Here is a 12,489-nt window from a genome sequence, read left to right as displayed (position 1 = left end):
GACTGATGAGTCACAGACCTGACTGAGAAGCAGGAATTCATCTTCTTTTCTGAGGAGAACAAACACTGTCTTGTGTCTGTAATGAAAACTCTAAGCTGCTTGTGGGTGTATGGCATCTGTGGGTATCTGCTTGTCTCTGGGTGTCTGTGCATGTTCTCTATCTATCTCAGTCAGGTAATTCGTTTCGAAGATGTATTAAATTGCAAATTACAGACCAATATCAAACCTTCCATTTATTAGTAAAGTACTGGAAAAGATAGTTTTAGTCCAATTAAATTCTTTCCTTGAAGAAAATAACATCCTGGAAGTCTCACAGTCAGGTTTCAGGAAATATCACAGTACTGACACTGCTCTCACCAAAATAATTAGCGACCTCAGACTAAACTCTGATGCAAATAAAGTCTCTATCCTTATCCTGTTAGATCTCAGTGTTGCTCAAGGAAGCTGCTTAGGTCCATTACTTTTTTCTCTTTATATGTTACCACTCGGCGACATAATCAGAGAACATAACATAGATTTCCATAGCTATGCGGATGACACACAACTACGTATATATATCCACTGAACCCAACGATGCAACGGCCATCAATTCCATTACCAACTGCCTGTTGGCAATAAACAAATGGATGAATGATAACTTTCTTAAATTAAATGAAGACAAAACCGAAGTCCTACTATGTGGCCCCAAATCCAAAAGAGAGATGCTTATTAAGAATCTTGGAGGCTTAACCCCCTGTCTTAAACCAGAGGTGACGAGTCTCGGTGTAATCCTGGACTCAGATTTGAATTTCAACTCTCACATTAATAAAGTGACCAAAACAGCTTTCTTTCACCTGAGGAATATAGCAAAGGTATGACCATTCATAAACCAAAATGATGCAGAGAAGTTAATTCATGCTTTTATATCCAGCCGGCTGGACTACTGTAACGCACTTTTCACTGGTCTTCCCAAGAAAACCACTGAAAGACTACAGCTCATTCAAAATTCTGCAGCTAGATTATTAACCAAAACTAAAAGGAGAGAACACATTAGTCCTGTCCTAGCTACTTTACACTGGCTCCCTGTTACCTTCAGAATTGACTTTAAGGTCCTTTTCCTCACATACAAAGCTCTACACGGACAAGGACCTAGCTACATTGCTAACTCCTTTATAAACTACACACCAGCTAGAACACTGCGATCATCAAATGCAGGCCTATTAGAGGTCACCAGAAGCAGTCATAAGAAGATTGGTGATTCGGCCTTTGTCAATTACGCCCCAAAACTATGGAACAAATTACCCATAAATATTAGGGAAGCAAACACTCTAGACATTTTTAAAAGACAGCTTAAAACCTACCTTTTTACCGAAGCATTTAAGTAATTTTATCTCAAAAGGGTTTTCCTACTTTATAAAGTTGTTTTCTCTCTTGAACAGAGATCTTATTGGGATTTTTATTTTTGTTTGAATTGTTTATCACTTGTATTATTGTTTTTATTGATTTTATGTAAAGCACCTTGAGCTACAATTCTTGTATGAAATGTGCTATATAAATAAAGTCTTACTTACTTACTTACTTACTTACTATTAATCCATTGCAGTCAGACAGAGTGATAAAAACACATTTAAATTACATCACTTAATTATCTCAGTCAGGTAAAAGCAGATACGGTATCGATTAGTGTGTGTGACTCACCAGGTTCTGGAGGCGTTCTGGTCTTTGTTGGGGAAGCAGGGTACATACTGAGTCACGGTGGGTCTGCTCTCTGGCCAGAGGTAGTGGAGGGGGGTCTCCACAGGACAGTTATCTGACGTGGTAGGGGTACCTCTTAGACTACTGATACACTTGCGTTTTGTGTATGTTCTTACAACGGTGTACACACGTCTGTGTATGTCCATGTTAGGAGTGTGTGTGTGTGTGTGTGCCTGGGTTTGAGGTTTTTTGTGCATGTGTTTGTTTCTGTTTTTCTCTGAGTGTGTGTGTGTTTCTGTTTGTGTGAGTCTGTGAGTGTGTGTGAGTCTGTGTGTGTGTATATGTATGACCGCCTACCGACAGACTGTACTGCGACGGTGGAGACCACCAGGCCGGTGCCCATGCTGGGGGCGCTGGCCTGCAGCTGTGCAGAGATGGCAGCCTCCCCCGGTGTGAGGAGGGAAACAGACCTGGTGATGTACACCAGCAAGGCGTTGCAGGAATAACTAACAGAGAGGAGGGGGGAACAAACGATGAATATCTTTCTTGTCGTTTTCTCGGACATGCAGGGGGTCCTGCAGGTCCTGCATGTCCCTTAACCCTGTAAACATGACGTGATTGTCGTGCACGGCGATAGAAGGTTTACCTCTGAACACTTCTCTCCGCCCCAGAAGGATAGACACTAGAGAAGAAGAGAGGAGAAGAGAGGAGGAGAGTAGAGGAGAAGAGGAGAAGAGAGCAGAAGAAAAGAGAGGAGAGGAGAAGAGAGGAAACAAGAAGACACAGTTAGGGGTCCCACAGCTCAGAGATGGGAGAGACACACAAACAACACAACTCCCCATGGCACGCTCCTCCCTTCCTGCTCACCTAACATAGTCCACATAGACAGCGTGGGTCCAGTTCTGGAAGGTCTGGTTCAGCTGAGGAGAAAGGGTGAGAGAGAAAAAAAATATCACCAGTCTGGTCAGTGTGCTGGCCGGTCAGTCGTGGCTGTGAGCGGACAGAAGGAGGAGGAGGAGAAGACTGACCCACTGTGACACGGTCCTCTCAATCTCCACCTCGGTCCGTGAGGCCTCGCTGTCGCTGACCATGAAGGACATTCTGTAGAAGAGGCCCTCTGTGGAGGAGTGGAAGAGAGAGACACACCACCATTGATATTTGATCATTTCAAACTGATTTCTACCACATGTAACAGTATTCTGTGCAGCAGAGCAGGTTACTGGTGTGTTAGTATGTGTTCAGACTGTTCGACTGTTTTGGAGTTATATGGGCCATCGCTTGTGTTATTGTCAATGCTGTTGTGTTTGCAATCTGGAACCAAAATATGAATGTATTTACGTCTATAGGACAAGGATTTAAATGAATCAATGCCAATCCTGTTTCTTTATCCAGTGGTTCCATAAATGTGTTTTCTTCAGCAGGACAGGTAGTTATTGACAGTTTAGGGTTTCCTGGCCTGAGAATGTTTGTTTACGGTGACGCTCTGCTGCTATGCATCACAGTTACCACTAGGTGGCTCCCCAAACTACTGTGTTAGTTTGATCTTAACTATGGCATATTCCAGACAAATCTATACTAGTTCAAGTCCACTCCTGGGAGACTTCAGAACAAAACCACAACATCTTCACAGGATTTTTCCTGAGTTCTCAAAGAGAACTACAGAAAACAAGCTCTGTAGATTTAAGGACGTTTTGTTTGTTTGCGAAGCAGGAACCTGATAAGATGGAGGGACAGCTTGGGATTTTGTCTGTCGGAGCAGTGTCAGAAGTCTCCCAGGAAACAGGACATAAGTGAGAAAAGACAGACAGACGAGGCTGTGCCCAACCAATCAGCAAGGCCGAGGCCAGACTAGTGCTCTGTGATTGGTGCAACTACGATCCATGTTAGTGTGCTACCAACGACCACATCCCAAATCACAATCACCAATCTCCACGGCTACCTGCCAAGTTTTTCCGCCTCATTTCGATACAGGCCGGAAAAAAACTACATCTCCCAGGATTCAAAGCCAAGAAATCATACAGCCACAGGAGAGACTAACTACTAGTGAAACTACAACTATTCATCCATTCTGTCTACATCTACGTCTAGGTGGTTATTAAACATACTGTTCCCGGTCCACAGTCCACACAGACATGAAATATGAAAGCGAGCTTTACATTGGCATGGGGCGGGTCTGTTGATGCCCGCTGCCATCCGGGGGGTGGTGATGGAGGGCTTTGAACCCTGGTGAGCACCAAGCCCTTTAGGCTTAGTGGTTAGAGTGGGGGGGGTCTTAGAGGGGACAAAATACTGCTGTGGCAGTGGTGTGGGGGAGGAGTGAGTGTCTCTGTCAGGGGGGGCAGGGTTAGTCCTGTTGCTTTCTCCGGGGCTCGCACTGCGGCTGGACCAGGGTGTTGGGGTGGGGGTGGTGGAGGTGCCAGGGGTGGGGGATGGGTCTGCAGGCTCCTGGGTGTCTCCAGTGTGGTTCTTCTTTGCGGGGGGCCTTGCTGTTCCGGAGCCAGCGTCTGGCAAGTGTGTGGGGGCCATCGGAAGGTGTGGGGACAGGACGGCAGAGTCTAGGGCCAGGCTTGGGGAGGGGCTGGCAGGGTAGGGGTGTGTGGGCAGGTTGGGGGAGGAGGTGGCAGGGTGGAGTTCCGGGACCGGGTTGGGGAATGGACTGGCAGGGTGGGGATGTACGGGCAGGTTGGGGGAGGAAGAGGCTGGGTGGAGTTCCTCAGCAGGGCTTGGGGAAGGGGTAACAGGGTGGAGTTGTGGGGTTGGTCTGATGGTGGGAGTAACAGGGTGGAGTTGCGGGATCGGTCTGATGGTGGGCGTGGCAGGGTGGAGTTCCAGGCCAGGCCTGAGCTGTGGCTCGTCAGCAGTAGTGGTGTGTGTGTGTGAGGCTGAGGTAGGGTGTGTGTGCCTCAGGTCATCCCCCGGAGTAGCAGGAGTGACAGTGGACGGATCGAGCAGCGTGAAGATACCCAGGGAGAGAGGGGCAGTGGGGCTGATCAGATTAGCTTGCATGAAGGCTACACTGGAAGGCTGGATTTCAATTGTAGCAGGGGGCTGGATAACTGCTGCACTTGAAGCCTCGATATGAAGTGTTGCAGGGGGCTGGATGTTGGCTGACCCAGGGACACTCTTGGTGGACCGGTTCTGGGTAGGTTGAGGGGGTCTCCTCTGTCCTAAACCAGGCTGCACATTCAGGCCAGTGGTGGGCTGGATCTCAGAAGAAATGCCCTCTACCAATAGGCTCTCTCTGGAACCCTCAGACCAGATTGGCCAATCAGAATCCATGCCTAAAGGTCGTATGTCCTCAGCCTGGCCAACCAGGGGTGCGGAGGATGAGAGGAATGCAGCAGAGGGCCGAGTGGGTGGGGAGGCGCCGGGCTTATGCTCCGCCCCGTCGGGCGACTCAGCCAATGATGTCACCCTGGTCGGCTGTGAAGGGGTGGGGTTCGTTGTCGGGGGGGCAGGTGGGACGAGGGGAGGCGGCTCGCTGTGTGTGATCTGGCCTGTGCCACGAGTCCCCATGGGATGCCACATTTGAGGCATTGTCTCGCTCAGAGGGCTGTGTGTGTGTGTCTGCGGAGCGTATGTGTGTGTGAGAGGAGTGCGTGTGTCCGTGTGAGTCCCAGAAGCTGTGGGTCCGGTGAGTGTGTGTCCCCGGTCCAAGCGATGGGTGAAAGCCACACGCGAGCTGTGTTGTGACGGCATGCTGCTGTGCAAGCTTGGCACCAAGGTTGGCACAGAGAGTGGCACTGCGAGAGAGACAGCGGGCACCGAGTACACAAGTCGTCCGTCCTCATTAGCATCAATGGTGCGATCGAGGGCACTCAGGGTGTGTGTGTGAAAGCTCCCGGGGTGTGTTTCTTCTGTCCCAGTGTGCGGGTGTTCCAGCCCAGCGTGTGTGTGTCGCCGGTCAGCCTGTGTGTGTTCTGTCTCGGGGTGTGTGTGTGGGCCGTGGCTGTGAGTGTGTCTGGTGGTGGAGTGAGAGCCCTGGCCTCCAGATGTCACTCTTAGCGTCAGCAGACCAGAGAGAACACCCTCAGACACAGACAAGGGGGAGGAAGTGGTGCTCGACGGCTTCGGGGCCACTTCCTGTCTCGCCGAGAGGCCCTCCGTCCCATCGGTTCCTCGCAGCGCGGACGCCATGGCGACCGGAGGCCGCAGGCGCGAGGCGGAGTGCGGCGGGAGACCGGAGCCACGGGAGGCCGGAGCGAACGGGCGCCGTCCATCCGTCTGCTCCTGGATCGTATGGTCGGGTCTAGGAGCTGGCGAGAATGGAGAGGCAGAGGGGGGTGGGAAGGAGGGCTGCAGCTGGTCCGATGCATCGACGATGGATAGATGATGGGTCCGTGACCCACCTGCCTGCTCCCACAGAGGAGAGTCCAGTGATGGATGACCCTGGGAGTGGGTTTGCACAGCCTCTGGTTGTGTCGATCCATACTGGGGCCCTAGAACTGGAACAGAGGCTGTGGCAGAAGCAGAGCTTTGGGTTACCAACTCTCTCTGGCTCCCTGGGTCAAATGCCCACAGACTTGGGGCAGGTGAGACCAGGTCAACGTTCGGGAAAACCGTCTCTGTCTCCTGAGATAGGGCGAGATGATCTATATCAGGTCGAGTCTCAAGACTCAGATTGAGGTGTTGGGTTGAGCTGATGTCTGTGTGTTCACTGAGTTGTGTGTCTTCATCGAGTTGTGTGTCTTCATTGACGTGTGTGCCTTCAATGAGTTGTGTGTCTTCATTGACGTGTGTGCCTTCAATGAGTTGTGTGTTTTCATTGATGTCTGGGTTTTCATTGAGTTGTGTGTCTCCATTGAGTTGTGTGTCTGCATTGGTGTGTGTGCCTTCACTGAGTTGTGTGACTGTAAGGACAGGTGTCGGAGATTCTGTGAGGGGGTTGTAAAAGAGTGTCAGCAATGATGGAGGGGGGACAGCAGCCCCCGACAACACCGAATTACTTTGAACCTCTTTAAACGACTGGAGGAGAAAGACAGGCTGGGGGGAGAGGGGGGAGGCAGAGGAGAGGAGGGAATGTGCCGGAAGCTCTGAAGAACCACTGTAGCTGGTGACAGAAAGCAGCTCGGTGGTTGAAGACAGAACGTGACTGGAATTCCTGACACTTTGACTCACCTCAACAAGCTCTGATATCAGGATCTGGGAGGGGGAGAGTGGTTGGGTGGGGAAGGAACCAGGGAGGGGGGCGGGCAGAGTGGGGCTGGAGTTGGAGAAAAGGGGGGGGGTGATTTCGGACGTGCCATCGAGAGGTTGTTGCAAAGATAAGGGCTGCATGGATATGGCAGGTGTGGGGGCTCGGTGAAATAGCTGAAATGGAGTGTGAGTGATGGTGAGTGTGTGTCTGTGTGTGGGGGTGGGTGAGTAGTCTGTGAGTGTGTTGACGTGGTCTGTCAAGGTTCCATCAGTGGCAATCTGTCCCTTCTCGGTTATTGTAAACTGTGTGGGAGTAAACCTCTCCCCGGGGAGAGATGGCGAGAGAGAGGAGGCCTGCTGGGTCATATTTAATAAAGCACTTTTCTCTAGTGTTTGTCTACTAGAGATGCTTGGCGGGGTGCACTCGGTTTGAACATCTGTCCACTCCTGAGCCTCAAGGATCGGTGCTGAGTTATTACGTGTCTGTCTCTCTGACCCTTGTGTCGTCGCCTCCTGTCGCCCAGCCTCTGCAACCACATCCCTAAGGAGAATAATCTCTGATTGGTTGTTTTGAGCTGCCCCATCTCCATCAGGTCCAATGAAAGGGCTTTCCTTGCCACTGCTAGGAAGCGTGGGGATGGGGCTTGGAGGTGTGGGAGGGGACACCAGTGGGTCCTCCAATAAATAGGCAGAGTCAAACTCGTAGAGACTGAAGGGGTCTGCCTCTGATAGGTCAACCAGTTCGTAGAGGAAATCTGTTTCTGATCCGGACCCATACTCCTCCACAGCCTCGCTCCAGTTCCCTGTCATGTTGTCACTGCTCGTGCCCAGTAGCGCCCACTGCGGCGCCACAGGCTTGTTTTTACGGTTGCTAAGCGATCCCCCGGCCACGCCTGCGGGAGCCACCAGGGGAAACTCGTCCGCATCCTGCTCATCCCTCGGTCGCCATGGGAAGGGCCTCTGGGGACTGCTCGAGACCTCGGACACGGCGTCTGGTTTCCGGGAAGTCGACAAAATCGTTGTCTGGGAAGTGGTCACCGTGGGTCTGGTGGAGGTGTGTGTGGGGGTATAGGTGTACGGCCGTACGGCTGGTCTAGGCCGGGCGGCGGTGGGTGGGTGTCCAGGCGTGTGGGAGGCTGGGGGCTTGGTGAGGTGGAGGAGGGGCCGGGGTGGGGCTCTGGTGGCCTGCAGACTCTCTATAGGTCTCTTCCTGCTTGGCCACACCAGAGGAGTGGAGATGAACCCCAGAGAGGTCTTAGAGCTGCGGGGGCCAGCGAGGACCGGGCGAGGGGGCCTGGGGCGAGGGGCGGACAGGGATGGGGGGTGTGGTCTGGGGCGAGGGGTGGAACGGGCCGGAAGAGGGGCAGGAGGCCCCAGGGATATCTTAGCACTGCGGGGGCCGTGATGAACTGGAAAAGGAGGGGGGTTTGAGTGAAGGGTGGGGGGCTGGTCCAGGGGAGCAGGCCAGGAAACCAGGGTGGTGGTGGTGGTGGTGGAGGGGGGGGAGGGAGTAACTGTTGAGGTGGGCCGAGGAGGGAGGCGTAGCCACGGCCGCAAAAACACTGTTCGCTCCTTCTCTGTAGCCGTCGGAACCATGGAAAGAGGGGGTGAGGGGTTCAAAGGAGGTCACGTTATGACATTAGCAAACATTTTCATTTGGACAGCTTCAGTAACCAAATACACAACAGCGACAGCTAAGTCCTAGTCTTGTCATTTGGACATTTGCAGCCTGGTGAATCCTGATCATTATTGTTAGTATTTGATTACAAGGCTTTGGGAAGGAGACAACTACAGGAGCAAACTGAGAGGACAGAAAGAATAGAAAACAACTGAACAGAATAGGGTTGAAAACAGTGTTTGTAGAGAACTCAACATTTGGACAGATACAAGTACAGAAAAATGTACGTCTGGTTCTCTCAGTTCCCCGGAATCCTGTAGAAGAGTGTGGAAGAACAGAGCTACAATCTCGGTAGCGAAGACAAGATGGCTTCCTTCCTTTCAATGACTTGTCTCAAATTTGTATAAAAAATTCTGGAGTGGTACTACATTTCCCTCTAAACACATACAATAGCCATCTAGCTCACTAGTCACTACATCATACGATGGTCACTTAAAAGACCAAAATGTGGTAGTGAGCCTTTACTAAAACAACACCTAAAGTACTGCTTAAAAATAAACTATTTCACACACACCTACATGCAAGACAATTAAGAAGATTCACCAATGGCCATACAGACTGATATACTGCCAGACAATCCTCCTGGAGACACACAGTATACGTGTCTATCTACCCAACCTGGCCACAAGTAGCTACGTGCTGAAGATGCCTTGATACGTATCTATACACCCAGAGACATAGGAGGCCAGTGAATCAGTGACTTACAGATTTCCATTGACCACCCAGGCATACAGACTGACAGACAGAGATAGAGGAGCACGGCACACCTTGGCTTACCAGGTAAGGGGGCGCGAGTGGGAGCCAAGTTAGTAGCAGGCAGATTAGTAGTAGAGATCAACAACATGGGAGTAGTCTCAGTCGCTAGAGCAGAGGACACAGGATGAGGGGGAGGAAACATATTTATATTTATGATCAAATATTTGAGGTTAAAAAACGTTCATGTGCCTTAATTATTATTTAATTACATAGTAATACATGTGGTGACAATATTGTAGTAACATAGGAATGGCTCTGTGATGAAATGGTATAAATGTTTGGTATTGAAATGAAACAAGGTTTAGGGGAGGTGGGTGTCTTTGGGGATATGTAGATGGCAATATGAATCTGGATTAGGCTGCACAAACCCATATCTGCTGGGGGAATGTATCCAGTCTTACCATGCGATGTGTAGTTAGGGGCTGGCGTGTTAGTGGTAGCGGTTTGTGACACAGGGGCTGAGCTGCTAATTCCCTTTTCTGCTTGGAAGACGGAGGTTTCAACATGGTTACAGGCATGACGAGTGAGCACAAAAGGTGAATAATGGCATGCATGGACAGGAAAACATCATGGTAGGAACAATGGCTCCGTATTCAGAAAGTCTTCAGTGCTGACACACAGTGTGCTATGTTCGAGATCGTGCGTCCATCTTACCCTGGGTGGTGCTGTAGAGCAGAGTGGTGTTAGTAGCAGCAGCTGTGCTTATAGGATGAGACACTGACAAGGACAACAAAATGTAAACTGAACTAGAGAGGGTACAATTTCTGGGGAAATTGTAGGGTGTGCTTGCTTTCGTCGGTTGCACAGGGGTCCGTTTTTGAATGACATTTTTACAACTGATATTTCTGTATATTTTATATAAAAATGCATACTTATTATTTATAAAGATTACATAGATTTAAAAGCTTCTTTTTTGCTGCTCATTTACAACTGAAAATACGAGTGAAGTGTAGAATGAAATAGATGTCTTCTCATTTCCCCTGCAAGAGGCAGCCTCATCGTTGAATCAAAACGAATAAATATGGCAGACCGGTCTAAAAATTGACCTAATCTCTATGACTTAAACGTCATTTTAAGTTTTTCCCTTCTCATTATATTTTCAGGCATTTAGCCTACTCATTGCATTCATTCATTAATAAAGAACCCCCTTTGAAGATTATTCTACGACGTTACCCGGCAGTAGAAGATGGAATCGCGATTCAAACAGTACCATCTGCTAACTGAAAATATGCCCCCAAAACGTAAATAAGCTTGACATTTATTTCGTGGAAAATCGCTCATTCATAAAAAGCTCACTGGTAGCGATCATTGTCAGTAACAACGCCAAGTGCGATATAGCCCTGTGTGGAGAAGCTGCCCCGGTAAATTGTACTACTACAGTACAGTACTAGACTACTGCTGTGTTCGTCTTGGTAGCGATTGCGTTGGTTGAATTGGATTTAACGTTCCGTTGTACGGTTTAGGCTGAAATTAATTATTTTCATGAACAGATGGACAACGTTTAGGCTGTGGCAATGAAGTTCAGGTTAGTAGTTAGATAGACTTTTGATTTAAGTAAGGGGAGTGCCGAACATGTTCTGTTGCCGTTTGACTTTCTAAACAGCTGTGTAGATGTTTTTGTAGTGTCTCGCGTAGGCTACAGCGTTGCAGTGAGCTACACTGGTTTGAAATGACAGGTAATGATAATTTCACCCACAAATCGTTTACTTGTAATCTAATGTCATAATAAATCCTACAACGAAAACGTATTTGTGAGGAATGTTTATTTTAACGATTGAAAACAGATGCATCATAGACCACTGTTATGTGTTGCCCGGGCAACAGAGGCTAATGTCATGATGCTAATACTTCAGTGAAATAGTAAACTACTGTTTCCGAAAGTAGATGTACTTCCTTAATAATATCAGCTTATATTGTACATTACACATCACAATTGTGTGTCATATCACAAAGTAAAATTAGTAAATAGTTATCACCCTGGCCTCTTTGCTTGTGGCGTTTCTGCAGCTGCCTTGCAGTAAAGTAGTTAGCTTAGCTATCTCCCAGAAGTTAACGAGCTGCTAAACTAATGTTCTGCTAGAGGTAGTCACGCGAGTTTTCGTGACGTTAGTGACGTAGTGACGTTAGTAACGTCAGTGACTGTGGCTAGCAAATTAGCCACCGTTAGCTTCACTTTTTGCCACAAAAACTTAACATAAGCCTAAACCATGCAACGGAACGTAAATCCCAATACAAGCAACTCAATCGGTACCAAGACGAAACTTTTGACACCTAGGTTGTCTATGTAGGCCAAATATTGACTGAGTTTTAGGGGGGCAAAAAGAATAATAAAAATAATAATATATATGTGAGAGAACAAAGGTTGTGCCCTTGCCGAAGGCAAAGCACACCCAATGAATGATGTGAAACTTAAATGACAAAACCGACACACAGGCTAACGCATTCAGACACACATGAAGTACAAAATAAGTAATGCTCTGTTGGTGAGTTAGGCCTCAAAATGTCTGTCGGAAATTAAGGTAATGGGATGATTTGAGCCTGAGAGTTAGCGGAGTTCGACAAGGTTATGAAATGCTAGCAGGACTAGGCTAGGAAAGCTGTGCTTACCAGTAGTGGTACTGGTGCTGATGAGGGGTGACGATGACATGTTAGTAGGAGAAATTGTGATGACGGCAGGTGTGGTGATAGCAGGCTGGACTGGTGATATTAGAAAGATTGGTGAGGAAAAAAATGAAATGCAAGGCATCGAATGCATACAAGGAAGTTGCATCCGTCACACCCTCCACTTCCACCTCCTAGCGGTAGCTAGCCTCTCTCTCTCTTTCCCTCCCCCTCTCGATCTCTCTGTGTGTGTGTGTGTGTGTGTGGAGGGGGGGGGATGGGCGTGGTTCTAATCTCCACCTACCGATGACATCATTTCTCACTCCCTCAGTCTACACACCTGCCTCTCATCATGTCATCAGCCTTGCGGTCTATCAACCCCGCCTACCCTGCCCCCCTACCCAGCCTTCCTACCCTGCCCTGCCCCCTACCCTGCCCTGCCCCCCTACCCAGCCTTCCTACCCTGCCCTGCCCCCATTCCCAGCCTTCCTACCCTGCCCTGCCCCCCTACCCAGCCTTCCTACCCAGCCTTCCTACCCTGCCCTGCCCCCCTTACCCAGCCTTCCTACCCTGCCCAGCCCCTGCCCTGCCCTGCCCCCCTACGCAGCCTTCCTACCCTGCCCAGCCCCTGCCCTGCCCCCTAC

General features: G+C 49.4%; 1 protein-coding gene across 3 annotated transcripts in view; it reads right to left on the bottom strand.

The window, feature by feature from the left end:
* adgrg6 (adhesion G protein-coupled receptor G6) overlaps window positions 1–12,489 on the bottom strand; it is a 55,390-nt gene that overhangs the window by 20,297 nt on the left and 22,604 nt on the right. For all 3 annotated transcript variants that reach the window (XM_062467791.1, XM_062467792.1, XM_062467793.1), the window contains 5 exons: window positions 2,703–2,791; window positions 2,542–2,594; window positions 2,321–2,356; window positions 2,032–2,180; window positions 1,678–1,789 (listed from right to left, as the gene is read on the bottom strand). In XM_062467791.1, the coding sequence (XP_062323775.1) occupies window positions 1,678–1,789; window positions 2,032–2,180; window positions 2,321–2,356; window positions 2,542–2,594; window positions 2,703–2,791 (439 nt within the window). The remainder of the gene's footprint in view (window positions 1–1,677; window positions 1,790–2,031; window positions 2,181–2,320; window positions 2,357–2,541; window positions 2,595–2,702; window positions 2,792–12,489) is intronic.

The sequence above is a fragment of the Osmerus eperlanus genome, chromosome 8 (assembly GCF_963692335.1).
Source record: "Osmerus eperlanus chromosome 8, fOsmEpe2.1, whole genome shotgun sequence".
Taxonomy (NCBI): Eukaryota; Metazoa; Chordata; class Actinopteri; order Osmeriformes; family Osmeridae; genus Osmerus; species Osmerus eperlanus.
This window is presented reverse-complemented; position numbering and strand designations above follow the sequence as displayed.